Raw genomic sequence first — 18,443 nt, forward strand, 5'->3', positions numbered from 1 at the left:
AAATAACCAAATAATTGGTTTAATATGAAAAATGCATCAAAAGCTGGGTAATGAATAACCGTTATATCGGGTAACAAACACGTTTCATTATTGTTTTTAAACAAATAAGTTAAATAAATTAGATCATAAGTACTTAACGAAACATTTATAGGCAAATTATTCTAACCCATTATTTGTTCTCTCCCATTAAAAGAAAATAAACCCTTTTCGGCTATTCTCATTGCAAAAGATTGACCAACCATTCAAACTTATAAACCGTTGTAATTACCGTAATTATTCTTCACGCTCTCTCTCTCTCTCTCTCTCTCTCTCTCTCTCGCACGGCTCACACACGAAACCCTTTCCACTCTCCCTCTCCCTCTTCCATGGAAACCACAAACTCAACACCACTCCAAACTTCCATCCACCACACCATTATGTTAGGTTTTCGACCAAGAACTTACATTTATCTACTTCTATTAGGGTTTTTTTTTGACTTGTGTCTTCGATGAAAATTCAGAAATCTTGAAGGAATCTGGATGGGGGAGAAAAATCTATTTGGGGATTTTGATTTTGTGTTGATTAATCAGTTTGTGTTGATAAATTTGTTAATTTTTCTTGATGGGTCCAAAAAATCTTCGCCTTGGAGCCTGCGATGGGACGGCGTAGGGAAGTGCTCCGCCGTAGTGCACTCAATGGGCTACCGTGTAGGAGCTTAAGAGAGAGAATAGATTTCTGCTCCCTCAGTATTGCTCATTACCCCAAAAGCAGTGTCCTGCGTTGCCTCCATATTTTTTCGTCTCTTCTCTGTGTGTGGGTAAGCCTTTCATCTGATTATTTCTGCGTGAGGATTTTATACTGCATAGTATATTTGCGGTTTTTCATGTTGCGTTTGTTGGTTTGGTGTTGCCTCAGTAATTTTGCCTTCTTTTGTCGCAGTGTGGACTTCTCTTCTGCTTTCGTCAAGGCTTCCAGGCTGTTCGGTTGCGTTCTGTGTGCGTAAAGGTATGATCGGCTCGGTGTTTATGCCTTTGTTGGGTGGTGTTTGTGTTAGCGTGTGAAAATAGATGTTTTCTTCGTTGGGGGGCATTTGGGCGAGGGATTTGGGTCTGGTCCTATGTTGAATCTCCGTTGTTGTTTAAGTTTTGACATAAAAATCGCAGCGTTGAAAGAAGAAGACAATTATTGTTTTATTTCCATTAGTCTTGCCGACGAATAACTGTTGTAGGGTATTTGGGTTTCGTTCCTGCAGAGCAAAATTAGTTATTTTGTCAAAGCTGAGCAGGCTTTTTCGAGGTGGTTCTGTTTATGTACCTGTGGATTTCTTTGCGCAAAAACTCCACAGCAAAAAAGAAAGAATAATGTAAAAAATCAGTGGTCTTTCTTGAGAAACTGGCTTGGCAATTGCTGTTGTGGCCCTCTAACTTGTTTGTACTTGTGATTTTACGTATGCATGTGATACGTGTGTTTTTTAGAGATGGTGGCCTGTTAATTTGTGTTTGTGGTACATGTCTCTATTTTAGTTGCTAGCGCTTGTTAGATGATGGCATGTGGTTGCTGTACTTCATATTTGTGTCGTACAACAGATTTTCGATGGTAATAACATGAAATATTCCATATTATCACATGAGATCGTCACAAACGAGCTCTGAAATCTCTATGGTCTATTTTCTATTCTTATTGTGATTTCGTACAATATTAATTCTCATTTATTGCAATCTATAGTAATTATGAGGATTTTTGCTCCAAACAATCAAAACCATTACTATGTTTGTTGCTGCAAGGGAACTATTCTTCGGCTCCGTTTAGGGTTGAAGAATTGGTGAAAGGTTTTGGATGTTTTCTTTACTATTTTTAATTTGGATTAACATTTGAGTAAGGAGTGGAGATGTTGCTTAGTTTCACGATCATAACAGGTGCCGTGCTGGAAGGGGGGCTCATGTTAACCTAAAATGCGCAGAACGAGCTCGTATTACTGTAAATAACATTCTAGGTATCCTTTTTCTTCTGTGAGCTTCTGTAATGATTTATCCTTTTGCCTTAGCAGGCATCATGGTTTGGAGCTAAGAAGGTATCCCTTGAGAGTTCTAACATTGCCAATAGTCTTCAAAATTGCGTCCCTTGAGAGTTCTAACATTGCCAACAATGTCTTCAAAACCTGAGACGTAAATTAGGTGAACTTTGCTTAGAACTTGAATTTGGTGGGGGTAGGGGTAGGGGAAAAGGAAAAGCAAAGAGGAAAGGAATGTCGAAATGTGAAGGAAAACTGTTTTCTTTTGGGTTTTTTTTTGAACGTTATGAATCTCTTATTGGAAACATCTATTGTTAGGGTGTTACTGTTTAACGTTCTCTATTAGCTTCATCAGGGCTTGTAGTTTGTGTTCTATTTCGCTTCATCTTGGTTCACCTTTTATATCATTTGCTTGTTGAATTTAGGCATGGCACCCCTTTTGCAAGTTTATGGTATAGGTGAAACCTGCCTTTTCTCATCTAAATTGGACCTTCTCTTTCAATGTCTCTTTTATCTTTCTCTTTCAATGTCTCTTTTATCTTTCCCGTTGCCCATCATAATTGAGTTGCTTCTCTTTTGCTAATCTTTTTATGCTGGCTCAGCTAGTCAGCTCTATTTTATATGGTGTTGTTCCACCTGGTGCTCAATCATTGTCTTTCTTATTTAATGAGAAAAATGGTGGAGTGGATGGGTGAGGCAAGCCAAGGATAATAAAAGGAAGAAAACCCAGGTATAGGGCTTGCTTCAAACTTGAAAGTTTTCAATGGCATATTTTTTAGCTGCGTTTTTTTTTTTTTTTTTTTAAATTTTTCCTTGACTAGTTGGTAATCTTAGGTTAATGGTTGTCTCCTTTATTTTGACTTGACTAGATGGTAATTTTTGTTTCTAGACTAAAATTTAGCTTTTTTCCCTCTCTTGGAAGTGTTAAAGAGGATATTTGAAACTGACATGTATATTGATCTCATCTGATTTTGAAATTGGCATGTCCTAACCATATGTAAAAAGAAACACTTTGGTAATTAGATGGCTTGCCATTTTTGTCCAATTTGGACGATTTTACCCCTCAATTGCTGGCGATGTATGCTTGGCCGATTGTCCGTAATTGTCATTTGACTTCTTGTGCTGGGTTCTCATCTCAGTTGTATATGGGAACTCATTTCTGCCGTATATTTTCCTTGTGGTTCCCATTTAGCCTCGTACTAGGCCTTGGAGAAAGCAACATGCCTCTCTCTCTCTCTCTCTCTCTCTCGGAGAAGTGTTGAATAGGTAAAGCCTGTTTAGATTGATAGTTATGTATACGTGTATTTGAGGAGGGGGGGGGGGGGGGGGGGGGGGGGGGGGGGGGGGGGGGGAGGAGAGAGAGAGAGAGAGAGAGAGAGAGAGAGAGAAAGAATGGAGTTTGGATCATATCCAACCCTTTTTGCTTGGCTTCCAGTTTCTTGTTCATGATATTTCTGTCTCCATCGTAAGGAACAGCAAGCTGGACCATGAACCCATTAACAACTGTTGTTCAAAGAAGCTGTGATGATTAATTTTGTAGGGTTAAAATCAGGTTTTGAGGACGGACCTGTTTATTGGCGGGGTAACTCGTTGGAGCCATGAAGAAGCCAAGGTCCTTGGCCTAATTCAAGTAGATTTGAGCCTCACCCTATATTTCATACACCCACACGCACATATGAATCCGCCTATCCGTTAACTTATGGACGTGTTATTGCTTCTTTTTTTTGGGAGTTTAATCAAATCCCTATACGTATTGATACTCCTATGTTTTTGGGCTATTTTTTTTTATTATGGTTCTGTTTGAATTTGTTTTTGGGTTCTGATTTTCTATCTACATGATCCTTGATTATTTTCTGGTTTCTTAATTTGTTTTTGTGGGGCTGTTTTGTTGTGTTTGGTTGGTGGAGCTCCTGCAATAGGTAAGGCGTTTTTTATGATCTGATGGAAGGGAGTTCTTCTCTGTAATCATCACTCTCCTGGTGTTCAAATGGATTGTGCTGTAAACCAACAGGAATTTGAGTTTGTTTGCATCTTGGATCAGTTAGTGATCCTCAAATTTTATTTTATAGATGCAGATTTGGATTCTTCACATTTGACTGAGATAGATATGCGTGCAATCAGATTCATTTCGCTTGCATTTTGGTTTCCATTGCATTGCTTAAAGTGATCCCACTTTACCATAATGGCAAGCCTTACTGTTGGAAGTTGATTGTTTGTCTAAAAATTTATTTCTCAAAGTATTCACCAACTTTGATGTTTAAGCTTTTGTTGGAATTTAGCATTTAAGTTAACCTTCAATTTGATGGCAGCCCTAGCTGAAATTCCTGATGTCTGAACATTATTATTATTATTTTTGCCAGTTTGGGTCCTTGGGAAGATTACTTTAGATATCAAAATAATTTATGAGGTTTTTCTAATATCTTGAATGGTTATATTCTCATTTGATCTTGTGAAACTTTCGTCACTCAACTCTTTCGTTCTAACTTCTACCATGGAGGGTTTAACTCATTGCATTGATAGGATGTCAATCCTTTGATGAATAATTGGAGTACTATAGAGATGTGCTCATAGGAAGTTGTTGAGGTGATAAAGTTATTTCCACCAATCTAGGCCTTATGGTCTTTTAATTCTCATATGCTCACTTGTTGGAAGTTGAATGAGTTTAAGTTGCAAGAAATGTATTTGGCTTCACTATTCTGTTATGTTGTGCTTCTTTCATTTTAATATCTTTGATGTAGGTATAGCTCAGTAAAAATATTTTTGAAGTATAATATTTTTTTCCCTACGATCTGTATGTGCATGTAAATTGTTGATGTATCTATGCATGTGTTAGGTACTCTACTAGTCTACTGCAATTGACATGATTGATTTGGCTTGGGATTTGGGATTGCTTGTGGACCCATGTAGAAGTAGCTTTGGAAGTGTCATATATTTGTCCTCTGTTGTTTTTTAATTTCAATTTTTATGGTCTTTTATGGACTCTGGTTTGTGGGGTGCGAGTATGTATGTGAGAGTTTTTCCTGTTTGTTCTTTTTGCATCTCACTTTGAGTGATTGATGAAAGTTGTGAAGTGCTCCATTGGGTCACTAATTCAGAACAACACTTTTTCTTCATTATCTGCTATGTTGAGTGAACATAGATATCTGCTTTTTATCTGTTATATTCTCAACTCATGCTAAGCTGCTATAATGTTGCCTTGCCAATGGTGGCAGGCTTCTGTTCTGTTTCTTTGAGCATTTGTTTCACATTGTGCTATCTGACTGAGCAAATTTTTTTTTTGATTGGCATATCTAACTAAGCAATTGAAATCAGATTGCACATTCTTTTGTTTGTAGTTGGGCTTATCTTATGGGAGTTTGAATGTAAATGTACCAACTAAGCAATTGAAATATACCTTGTTATTAGGTATATTTCTTCAAAATCTTATTCCCATGATTTGATTGATTTTCATTACTTTCAATCCAATCCTATCCCATGTAAAACGAACATGTTAGATGACAACCCTATCTTTTAATCCGGTGCAAAACAAACACGCAAGTTACCAATCCCACCTCATTATCAATCCCTTCTCATTACCAATCTCAATCCCACCTTATTACCAATCCCCTCATACCTATAACGATTTTCAAACATGCCCTTAGAGTCCCCATTAACTTGGCATTATTAAATAAATGGTGATGGTCTGTTGTACCTGGGTTAATTGTAAGGGTTATTTTCCTTTGCCATTTTGTTTTTGTTTTTTAAAAGGGAGTCGTGTGTATTTCATGAGGAACATGATTCTGCATCTGTTTTTGAACTTCGTATGATCATCCATGGTGGACTATTGGAATGAAGTAGTGTATTTTGTCTTAGAGAAGAATGAATACCTAGAAGAGAAGGCATAGTGAGTTTGAACGAGACAGGTATAGTGCTATTGACACTCTCTAAACAGAGAATGGATGTTGTTTGTATGTGGGAACTGTGATTTATCATTTATAATGCATCTTTGAGTGATTCAATGACAATGATTACGGTAAGTGTCTTTAAGTACGGTTCACAGTTAGCTAAATTTTGTTATTGCAAAGTAAAAAAATCTAGAAAAACCTTTTATTTTTGTTCTATATGCTTTCTTCTGATTTTTTTTCCTATTTTCGACCATTAAATCTATGGCCATTTTACCAAGTTTGATTTTTGTAAAGTTTATCATGGTACAAAGAATTGTACGGGTAATTTTATGGGACGTGTTGTAGGCACGGGTTATCCACTAGTGTATATATATACATATATGCACATACATGTATACCCTTATATCTCTCTATGTGTGGAAGATTTGTATTTTCCTTGAATAGATGCTATGCATTATTTTGTCTAATTTCGCATTGTTCTTCTGTTGCTTCTTGATTACGAATTGCGTTGATAGTTTCTTCATTCGTGGTTTGGGAGAATCTTTTTTTTTCCGGGTATGACAATATTCTGTTTGGGTGTTTTTTGGGGATTCTACCTTTTTTTGTTTTGGGCAATTATCTTTTTTGTCTTTTACTGATGCATTACCGTTGTTTATTAGCAGCTGTTTGTGGAGTGTTTTTTTTTTTTTTTCCCTTTTATTCAAGTTTGTTATGCAATTGGTTGAACTATTTCCTTGGTGGCATAGCTGTTTGATGATTCTCATTCTTGTAATAATTCCTTTCCATTTCATGCATAAGCAGAACGTTATCTACAATGGCTCTGCCTTTGAAAAAAGCAGGCTGGTTTTGGCTTACCACATGAGGCAAAATAGGCAGCATTCTTTAGCTAACACCTTAGTAATCATTTAACAGATAACATTACAGCAGGCCATTGTTCGATAGTCTCTCATGGAAGTTACATCCAGGCTTGGGAACCTAAGTTAAAACCGCAACTAACAAGAGAATGCGTGATGAAGTTGTTATAGTTTTTTTTGGTTTGGAATGGATAAAACCGGAAAAGAATAGGTAAAGGTAAACTTGAATATTTTCTAAGTGCATGGAGTTCATTGTTTCTATTATCATTAGGGTTGTTTAGAAGTGATGAGGTCGAGGTATGGATTTCATTCTCTTTGTTTGTGATCTATGAGATGTTGGTGATAATTCTTCTTGCTGCAGCTTCTGGGGAGAGACTGTTATGATATTGATATTGCAATAGACAACGTGCTTGGGAAAGAATTTTGTGAGAAGGTCAATGAGTACTCGTCGAGTAAAGGGGAAGAAGCTCACAAAATTGGTGTCATCCAGTGGTATATACCTCTCTTCTTTCTTTGTTTCTCTGTTACTTGTCTCAATACCATAGAACGTTGGCGTGCTTTTTATGAATTTGCTACTTAAGTTCATATGAGAGCTATAGCCGTTTCATTCCTTTTCGTTGTTATGATGTTCCATATTGTCCCTCTTAAATATTAAGCTTCTTAAAGTCATAATGTTTGAAGTTCACACGCGGAGAGAAAGTAAAATGCAAGATCTAGTTGCAAATTAATTATCTCTCTTGAGCCTTGACGATGAATTTAATGGCTGCTGACTTGTTTAATTTTTATTGCATGTTGGAGGGACAGAAAAGGAGATGGGAAAGATAATTCAAGGCAAAGAACTTTAGAGTTTTATTAATTTTTTGGGTATACAAAGGCCTTTTGATTGAATATCCCATTGTTTAGGGCTTTAAGGCTTTTCTTTCCCTATGACTACAGTGGTGAATTCATTCACTTAGTGGTATCTCTAATATACTTGTATGATGTTTACGCTTTGATAGAGGCATTTGATTGCCAAAGAAATGAAGAAAGAAATAGTAATAGATGGAAGTGCTAAGCATTGTGGTCATATTGCAATGCCTTGTAGCTTAATAAAATATATTTGTAGCTTAGGAATTTTGTGTTGTGTGGAAATCAAGAAAGCTAGGTTTCTGATTCTCGCTAGAGGACTGGTGTGGAGGTTTGGATTTCAAGGTAAAACTGTTGGATTGTCCATAATGTGATATTAGTTTAGGGATATGTTCCATGCCAAGAGTGATAAATAGATAGAGGAAAGATGAGAACGTTGGTTGAGGCAATAAGAAGGGACAAGAATGGCTCAAAAGTTTTAGGAAAGGAATGCCCCACGGATGGCTAGGGTAAGGTGTGGGATTAGAGATGCCAATTTCACTCGAAACCAATGGGTACCTAAACAGATTCGCCTCCGCAAGGTGTTTTTTCTGAACTTTTCCTACGCGTGGGTTGATTTGGTTTTGTAATAAGAAAGTACCCTCACTGAACCCAAACCCGAAACCGATCCAAACAATACCCTAGGGCTTCTTAGTTACCAATCATGAAATTAACTTGTACATGTATACGTACCCAACGTTGTGGGTTCATTTTTTCAGTTTTTTAGATGTTTCCTCCTGTTGTTGATTTTTGAGATTTAGGATATGTTTTTTTTTGTTTGTGTGTGTGTGTGTTTCCTTCATCTTTCTCTGTTTATTGATGAAATTACTAATCGTGCAGTACAATGCAGTTCAGGTAAAACCAAACCCTCTATGGTTTGGTTATGATACTGATGCACCGAAAAACCATAGCCGTCCGGTATCGGTCCCAGTGTGGGTTTGGGCTGAATTTTGCAACAAATCAAAAAGAGCTGGTTTTGATTTCTCAAATTTGTAATAACATACATGAATTAAGCTCTAATTGAACAGTGGAAATACGTATGGTGCCGGTGCGTTTTAATTTTCTTGGCCCGCGTCATGAACATCCAGTTAACCCATTTACGACCTGTTCAAAACCCATTCATAGATGGGCTGGTACAATTCAACCCAATTACTCACCTATTAAATAAATGGGCAGATTTGGACAGGTTATAAGTGCGTGGACAGTGGTAATTGGGTTTGGGTTGAGACTGCCACCTCTAGCGATGAGTATGGGGGTTTATGTGGAGGCTTAAACCACAACCAGGGACTCGTTCATGTGGGGAGAGTATAGGAGCTCCTAAGTACCGGAGAGGTATCATTGACAGTTATCAGTTTTTTGGGTACAATACTGGATATCATTTCCTTCTACAACTTTTGAGTTGTTATTTTTGTTAGTGTTGGAGTGTATTCATTTCCAAAGTGGCACTGATACCTTGAACTTAATATGATTCTTCTGGATGTTCAATCTTGCATTATGTATCCGACTATTTTCAAAATTGTAGCAATCCAGACCACTCTAAACACTTGGAAACAGCACGGATGCGCCTGTTTGACATGTTAACTTGCGACCTGAAGACTACTGTGAGAATAGTTGCAGTCCTACCATGGTACTCAGTTTTCTTTTCAATTTATTGTATGTCATTTTGCTCTTCTTAGGTGGGTACCATGCATGCTGTTTTCTGAACTTCGTATTATGAAGCAAGTTGCTCATAAGAATATTGATGATTGAGGGCAGTATAAAAATAAACTTCGGTTTAAACATGTAATTTGCTTGATAAATCTGATTGGAGGAAATTTGTTAGTCGAGATATGTCAAATGGTTGCCCAAATTATTCTAAATTTACTTGTACAATTATGCTCTGTGGGTAGCTGTTCCATGTTCTGATAACTTCGAAATATTATTCTAATCAGCCAAAAGGTCATTAATTCTTTTGTTCCACGATAATGCCAAGGCTACGAGGCGTGCAACAATAAGAGATAAGTTCTCCTGTTTCTTTCTGGATAGTTATAGTACACCTCTGACCTCTTAGGATAAAAGGACAATTATGAACTTTCTTGTGGCCATAATCCATGCAAATACTTTTAGTTAAAAGGGCACGTTTGTGCTCCAAACAATGATTTATTTCGATCATCAATCTTATCAAAGAAGGATTTACAAGGGAAAAGCCTAGATGAATGTTGGGACCAAACTCTTGATCAATAAGATTTTTTTCCTTAAGAAGACATTGTCTAAAATAAACTTAATCACACATTTAAATTTAGTTCCCAAGGCACAAGAAATTGTAATATAAAGTTATACAAGCATTGGCAGTGTCGTGACATCAAGTAAAGTGACCCAGTTGAGGAAAATAATGATCACATGTGCTGTCACTGTTCATTGGCTTCATATGCATCGTTGGGCCATTCCCTTATTGCTTAAGCTTTTGGGACTATAGGTATGTCCAACATTGTATTAGAGCTTTGGTCTCTAGGAAGTTCTAGGTTTAGGTCTCTCCATTTGTATTATGCTTCTCCCCTTTACAATCTATTTTGCTCTCTAACGTTTGCATCTACATGTGCAAGATCGGGTTGTACTGAGGGAAGGTGCTTGATAGCTTGATATATTGTTGGAATTGAGCCCATTTTCTAACAGCTTCATCTTTTGGGACAATTGGTGATCTAACACCCACCCTTCAATGACACACCTTGAGTACCTAGTATTAACCACTTGAGATCAGGTCAACAGGGCTCATAAATGAGTGATTAGGTGTGTTATGGTTTTTGAAAGGTCACTAGAATTGAGTCCATATGAAATTTACAAAGTTGGCGGACTAAAATATGGAGATTTCTATTTTCAATGATGTGTGGTTTCTGGTTGGGGAAACTACTGAGTTTCTTTGGCTATCTCTGTGCAAATTGTTGCCTTGCCCTGTTACAACACTGACGGCATAGTTGGACCTCTCATTTGTAGCTAGTAATCTGCAGTCATTTCTTCTTCAATGATTTCAATGACCAAGGTTGCATCTGCCCAAAAGCACGTTCTATGCTGCATGTGACGTGCTTGAACTTTTGGTACTTTTTTATCCCCTCCTTCCCCTCCCTAATTTAAAGCCGATTAATAGAAAACATAATTGTTACACCAACCATTCCGTTGATTTAGGTAAGCTTCAACTCTCTTCCCCTCCTTTTTCTGTGTGTTGATGTTGTTTGCTTCAATAGATGCCATTGACCAGTGTTGCTGCTTCAACTATTTTCAGGATCTACGTTGTTTATATGGATGCTGCCTGGAACCTTATTCAGCTTATTGGATTCTCTACCTTCAATGTGAGTAGTGCAACATACATGTTCTCTATGTTTTGCATAGAGAAGGATATGTAAATATTGTTAATGAATGCACCCATGTTGTGGGGGGGGGGGTGTTTGGTTTTGGGTTTCAAACAGACAAACACTTGTTATTTATGCGTGAATGATATATTTATTTTGCTGCTGTGAATGATCCTACATGAGTTATATACGGATTACAAACATACAGATGTGTACTAGATTACATGCACGAATAAGCTTGTAAAGTTTTTAGTGGGCTATTTAAAGCACAAATAGGCTTTAACTGTTTTACCCAAGGTTGACCAAGTCAAACGAAACCTTGACCTCTACCTTCTGTGGATCAATATGCCTGTTGGGCTCTCATTTAGCTTTGTCATTTAAAATACGTGATTTTGGAAAGGGGATTACTAATTCTTTTTGATTGGCAAGTACTATTTCTTACTGTGATGTTCCTGCACTTAAATCTAATAGTATTTGGCGAAAGCATCGTACTTTGCCTATTCTAAATGCGCTTTGCCTAATCTAAATTATTTCTTTCTTTCCAAATTCCGAAAGGCTTCTTAAATATATTTTGGTGAGGAAAGTTCTTAAAACATTGCATTTGTGTTTGATGTGTTTGAGCCTTGAGGCAAAATGGTAGAATTTTAACTGAAGAATTGATTTTTCTTATAGGAAAATAACATACATACATGTTTTGGTTTACTCCTTTCTTTGTTTTAGGGAAGCCTAATGTTGGTCCTAGTCATTGACATTGTTGATTGTCTTCCAAACTATGTTGTTGGTCTGCGGCGTCTACCGGAATAAACTATGAGAACTGACCTCCAAATAATGCTCGGCATCGTTGTGCCTTATGTGACAATATGATTTATGTTATATTTAGGAATGAAACACACTTTAGTATGTTGTGCTCTAGAAATGCAGGCACAAGAACATTAGGCTTTTAGTTCTATGTTGGACTAGGACCCCATGCTTGGAATATGTGATGATTTAATTAAAGTCAGTTTGTCAATAACAAACAATCTCTTAGTCAAGATATTGCCAAGTCATAACTCATAACATATACAAACATAAAGTTGTACATTTTCATTAAGATTGACCCATTGGTTATTGTTAATCCGTGCACTACCAAAAATTTCCTAGAATCAAGTTGTGGAAGAACAAAAAGATAATCAGACACGAAATGTCCAGCCGAAGTAATTAGTGAACATGACTAATTCATTTGGTTTTTTGGGTACGCAAACTCGATTTATGTACTTCTATGAGTTATAAACCTGATTCAAATGCTAGATTTTTGCTCACAGTTATTAATGTTCTTGACTCGGTTGATCAATGGTATTGGTTGCAAGAAAAAGTGAAAAGATGGCCTTTCTGCTCATGACTTGTTGCATTATATTTATGGCATTGAGTAAGACTCATGTATATTTCTAGTTCTGGTTTCTGTGGTTTGGTGACTCATTTTCTGCCACTCTCTGGTCTGTTGGTATCTATCGTAATGTTTATTACCACCACCTCAAGGGCTTATACTTATCAAATCAGTTGATCTGTGCCTTCCTTGTTACTTCTCCTATTATTTTTATTTGTTGTCCTGTGTATGTATTAAGGTGTTTCTTTGATTTGGAGTTTATTTTTGTTCAACTGTGCAATTTAGGTTGAACAAAAGAGGCTCGACCTATATGCAAAACTCTTTCTACCACTTTGAAGCACAATGTACAAAGTTAACAAATCTAAAGAGGTACTCTTGCTCTCTCTTTGTGCATCTAAAACAGTACTCTATCTCTTTCCTACAGTGTGCGTGCGCGCGCGCCTCTCTTTGTGTGTCTTGCACACCGGGAAATGGGGCGATGCGGCATTGGGGACTAAGGTCCACATGTGCAACTCATTTTTTAGTTTTGAACTATTGCACAAAACTCAAACTTTCGTGGAGATATATGCCTGGTTTTGGTGTTATGCCTGGTTCCATGTGTGCTAATACCTTTGCTGCTGCTTTAAGTAATGTCATGCTTACCAAAAAGTGTATTGCATGGTAAGTATGACATCACTTTGTGGTGGGGTCCACACTATTTCAACCAATAAGAGAGGGTAATGTTCACCCTCTTTTAAGGAGGGTGAACAAAATTGTACTCCTGCTTTAATTATGGAGTGTGATGTAGGGATGCGTATGAATTAATGAATAATGAGCAACAAGGACAATCACAAATAAATTGGTTGGAGAAACTCTCTTTAGACTCTTTTTCATCCTATATATAATAAAAACTCCCCTTGCCCTAAGGCTTACAAATTGTAGGAGGAATCCTACACACTAGGAAATAAAGAAAAAGGAAACAATAAATTTAGGACCAACTATTCTTCTTGAAATCAAGCAAATATTAAAAGGAAACTAAATAAATTAAATTAGAAAACTGAGTACAATAGAATGCTTGTTTCCAAATTTGCAAGACTCCTTAACAAAATAACTAAAACCAAAATAAAAAACTAAATAAACTATTTCTTAAGTAATATAAGATTTCCATTCAGCATCATTCTCCTAGGCTTGATAAAACTCATCCTCGAGTTTCCATTACTTAAATAATCTTGCACGTCGAAACTTTTCCGCATCGATCTTATATTTTAAGTTGATGTTCTTGAATTTGAATTTCAAATATTCTACAAAAACGAGAAAAACAATTTTGTTCCAAACTTGCATGAGGGCAAGCTCACAAAAAGGATCTGCTAATTGAAATTTTTTATCAAACTCAACATTCCTTAATATGAAGATAGAATCTATAGAACTACGATCCAACTTTCCAAATTGTTTGCATGCATTATATTCAACCCAATGTTATTCCTTTGTTCCTCAATGAGATCAACTATTGAGTTAGAATGTTGACTCTTAATGGGTGAGTTTATAACGTTATAATTTGTAAGATTGTGAAACTCGAGTACCTCTTGCCACTGCATTAAATTTGTATTATTCGACGAGGAACTCAGACCATCTTTTTTCTTAGGATCCCTCTCTCACCTCTCGTCAACGAATGATTCTTCATCATAAATTGGCGGTTTACTCCATTCCACAATTGGATCCGAAATAGAATTTGATGTGAACAACCACTCACTTGTAACCTCTTCCACCATATAGTAATCAAAGCCAGAAAATTGTCAGGTTGCGTGCAACCGTTGAACTCTATTATGTCGAGTTTGAAGTTTGATACCCATTGCCTCGAATGAGCTCTCACCGTGGGTCTTCCCCTCCGCGGCCGATTCGTAGCAACCAGGTTGTCATCTTCATCCTCGACATAATCGACATCCTCCCCTTCCACGAAACGCGGATTCGAAGGATGGTTTTGAGGTGCACCACTAGAAACGCGGATTCGTAGGATGGTTTTAAGTTGCACCGCTAGCAACCGCCATGGTAGTCGACTACTTTCTAAGCTCTTGAAACTACTCTTAAAAATGTTGTGCAAAATGAGCTTCTGTTCATGTTTCTCGAGCATCATCAAACCGTTCATAGATTTCCTCAACAATGACTGTCCAATGACCCTGTCCACCTCGACCTCCAGCACCTCATTGGGCAAGGAAGCGTATGAAATTTAAAATGGATGTGCAACGATGACAATCACAAACAAGATAGGTTTAGAGAAACTGTCTCTAGACTCTTTTTCATTCAATATTTATAGAAAACAAACTCCCCTTGCACCAAGGCTTACAACTCAATTTATTGTAGGAGAAATCCTACACTAGGAAATGAAGAAAAAGGAAACAATAAATTTTAGAAACTAACTATTCTTCTTGACCAAGCAAATATTGAAAGGAAACTAAGTAAACTAAATCAGAAAACTGAATACTCTAGAATACTTATTTCTAAAATTGTGAGGCTCCCTAACAAAATAACTATAATCAAATCAAAATAGGAAAACTAAATATAATATTTCTTAACTAATATAATATTTCTATTATGGATCAAGTTGGTATTGTTTGCACCTAGTGGGTGGGTGAATTGGCTAACTCAATTCAGTTATCAACATAAGAGTACAGGTCTTTGTTTTATGTAATACCAAAACCGATCACAGTTGATGCTACGAATCCTATAGAAATTAAAGATCAATGACAACAAATCCAAACAAAATTTAATGATCAATGACACAATTTAACATGTAATCCTTCTGGCAAATACTACCATGGGATGAAAACTGCAATCTGACAACCCAAATCATTCAGTTATGGATCAAAAGTGTACAAGGTCTAGAGGAAAGGAATTACCACCATTACATACTTTACCAAACTCACATTTTTCCACAAAGTTCCATGAGCTCGATCTCAGCTCCAACTCGGCTCTAACCCAGTACTTTGGCACCCTTAAACTATTTACTAGAAAAGGCTTACTAGAAGAGAACAAAAAAGAACCAGCCTGATAGTTTCCTGGTTTAGTTCCAATATAGCGCTTTATACTTCAAGATGATAATTTGCAACACGAAAACAATATAGAGTCCACTGTTTTTTTCCCCTTTCTGGTTACCTTGTTTGGGACTCGGTAGAACTTCTACATTTCACCCAATGATTTTTACACTGTTTTTACCGTATACTTGCATACATAGATCTGTGATTGTCACCCAACCGGCTTCCTTATTCTATTTTCATCTTGCCAAAAAAATGGTATTTTAGCTGTGCAGCTCTCAAAATTAGTTATCCCTGTTTTATTTGTTGCTTCTTTTGTTTATGTTTTTTTATTAGATATAATCTTTTTGTTCATTTCTTGGATTTCCTAACTTCAAGGTCAAGAGTCAAGACTATACCTGTCTGCCCTACAGGTTCTACTTATAAATTACATCTTTCGCAACTCTCTCAAGCTAAAGGCGAGCAATGCTGAAACAGTTAGTTCATACTTCATATCCATTTCATTTTAACATTCTAGATATTGAGATCCTTTTGCGTCATCCTCTGAATCTTCTTGTTCATTTATGAGTAGGCTTGACCACAGTGTTATATTAAGTGTAGGTTATAAATGTGCACAAAGCAACTAAGAATTTGGTATCCTTGATTCCTCATATTTTGTCTAATGTTCCGGACATAAAAGTTGCTGAAGTTGATTGGGGAAGAGGGACTCTTGATGTTCCTGTTGTTTCAGAATTACGGATATTGGCAGGTTCTTGCCTTTCTTTTTAGTCGTAACTTCTTGTGATATTTGATCCTTCCTCTGTTATATAATTATTTTTGGTGAATCTCTACTTATAAGAAACCTTCGAGAATCTGTGTATTGATTGGGAATCACACTATTCTTGATTTTGGAACGAGTAAGTAAAAATTCTAAGTTGTTGAGCTCAAGGTTTTAAAATACCCCTGCATATGCTTTGCCTTTTCCTTTTACCCAAATAAGTTTGCCGAGATTTATTAAGAGCTCCAAGGATAAGTTACGGTTGTTTGGCAAGCTCTCGTCCTTATTCTCTTTTGTAGTGAGTAATGACTGTGGAGAGTGGTTTGGTAGGTCTGACCCCTCGACAACTCGAATGACCTCATCTGAACCTCTCATCACTCAATTATATAGAGTGGTCAGATGATGTTCTTGGCAGTGTAAGCCATGAGGTTGAGGTCAATGAGCAAGTCCCTTCTACGGTGGTATAATGTGCGGCATACCTATAATTATTATTTAGTTTTTCATTTTTGCATCAACGACAATTCTTTTGTATATCCTCCTCCTAGACTTTCTAGACTTTATTTGGGACTCACATTTTTATAAAAGTAAAATGCTAACCACTATCCAATGGGAATTGTTTTGGTTATTATGTATGTAAATGTGTAAAAGAAATGAACAATAAGTGGATGGGTAAATTGGAAATGTCTTAATATATTAAACAATTTATGGAGATGATGAATACTTCATCTTTACCTCCAACTGAACCATCAACGTTGGGCAGTGGTTAGACCACCTTGTAATTGTGTCATTTTCGTACATTCCCCCCGAGATATATAATTTTAGCTTTCTTCTTGGGCTAAATTTAGTGATACTACTCTTTATAGATTCGTACTTAGCTCCTAGCCTCCTAAGTTGTCATATCTTTCACATCATTTCCAGAAGCACCATCGGTTGAGCTCAAAATAATCTCTACAAGTCTATGTAGTAGTAGAATTAAGGCTATTTATGTTATTTTGTGAGTCTTGAAGCACTGACACCTCTAGAGATCGACGTATTGCAGTATCAGACACTGGGACACGTATGTGGCGTGTTCCCTAATTTAATTTAAATTTTTTAGAGGGACATGGGGGGACAAGGCAGAGATTAAAGTGTAATTTTTTTTAAAAAATTTGGGGGTAAAATTGTAATTTTTTAATAGGGTTGTATTGATCTTCTGGATGTCTTGTTTTGTTTGAATGGTTTGGGAACTATGGATATTTCGTTGTCCACATTTTGCATTTAAACTTGGAAAAAAATTGAAAAAAATATAAATAAATATACACGTAGCGTGTCCCCCGCCGTGTCCTAGTCCTATTTTTTTAGAATTCCATGTCCGTGTCCGTATCTATATTCGTGTCTGTGCATCATAGGACTACATTAGACATATAGAGCTTAGACTTTTTGGGTCCCCGTTTTGGACGTTCTCTTTCTAGAATTAGCTATGGGATTTTTGGTTTGCATTAAAGAGATAAGAACTTAGAACTTCTAGGCTCAATCCTAGCTGTTCATCTCGTCGGAATTTCTCATCGAAACCCTAAAACTGCGCAGAAAACCTCGCCGGAGTCCTTAACTCACCCAAAAATCAAAACCCAAAGGGGAGCCTTGCCTATTTCTCATCACCCTAAACCCAAATCTACACCCTAAAATCACTAATTGGAGACCTAAACCCCAAATCAAAACCTATTCGAATATTTTCGAACCTTAAATCGCACCTATTCGAACCTAAATTGAGCCTTAGATCAACTCAAAACCCTATTTCGAACCCAACCCACACCATTTGAGTTTGATTCAGACCATAACCCTCATTTTTGAACACTACTCCACACGACTCGAGTTTGATTCAGACCCTTACCCTCTTTTTCGCACTCGATCCTTCCCTTTCGGAGCTTGAACAACAACCCAAACCTGCGAAGTACATCTTCAGTACTCGACCCTCTCGAATAAGGGTCAACTAGCCTTCGGTTCAATTCGAAACTGTGATCCTATAGGTCTTTGATCTACTCTTTTGGCACTGGAATCAGTTTTTTCAGGTTCAATTTCATTTGGGTTTATCTTGTTTGTTGAAGTTTGTTGCTATTTGCTTCGGTTTCTCGAACATTGTTGTGGGTTTGTCGCTAATTTGATTGTTCGTGTTGATTACTTGTGATTCGTGGTGGTTTGGAATCCCGAGTTGACTGGTCTTGACTTGCTTGTTTGGAGTTGCGTTTGATTGTTAAAATGGCTCATCATCGAGGGACTGGTAGGAGAGGAGGTAGAGGTAGAGGATTCGTAGTGAATAATGGTGTAGAGATTGAGAATGACAACCATAACCATGAGATGGAAGAGTTGAGGCAACAAGTTGCTACCCTAACGGCGATGGTA

General features: G+C 37.0%; 1 protein-coding gene across 1 annotated transcript; it reads left to right on the forward strand.

The window, feature by feature from the left end:
* The first annotated feature begins 283 nt into the window (after positions 1-283).
* Positions 284-18,205, forward strand: LOC131309552 (uncharacterized). Its single transcript, XM_058336168.1, has 9 exons — positions 284-796; positions 919-984; positions 7,090-7,220; positions 9,136-9,240; positions 10,870-10,936; positions 15,721-15,783; positions 15,908-16,055; positions 16,455-16,525; positions 18,113-18,205. Exons 1-9 carry the CDS (start codon positions 635-637, stop codon positions 18,203-18,205), a joined length of 906 nt encoding a protein of 301 aa, XP_058192151.1. The 5' UTR covers positions 284-634.
* The last annotated feature ends 238 nt before the right edge of the window (positions 18,206-18,443 follow it).

Source organism: Rhododendron vialii, chromosome 12a (assembly GCF_030253575.1).
Source record: "Rhododendron vialii isolate Sample 1 chromosome 12a, ASM3025357v1".
NCBI lineage: Eukaryota > Viridiplantae > Streptophyta > Magnoliopsida > Ericales > Ericaceae > Rhododendron > Rhododendron vialii.

Coding starts and splice junctions, on each gene's coding strand:
- LOC131309552 (XM_058336168.1), top strand. CDS start 635: ATGGGACGGCGTAGGGAAGTGCTCCGCCGTAGTGCACTCAATGGGCTA. Junction 797..918: donor CGTCTCTTCTCTGTGTGTGG/GTAAGCCTTTCA, acceptor CTTTTGTCGCAG/TGTGGACTTCTCTTCTGCTT. Junction 15,784..15,907: donor AGGCGAGCAATGCTGAAACA/GTTAGTTCATAC, acceptor TATTAAGTGTAG/GTTATAAATGTGCACAAAGC.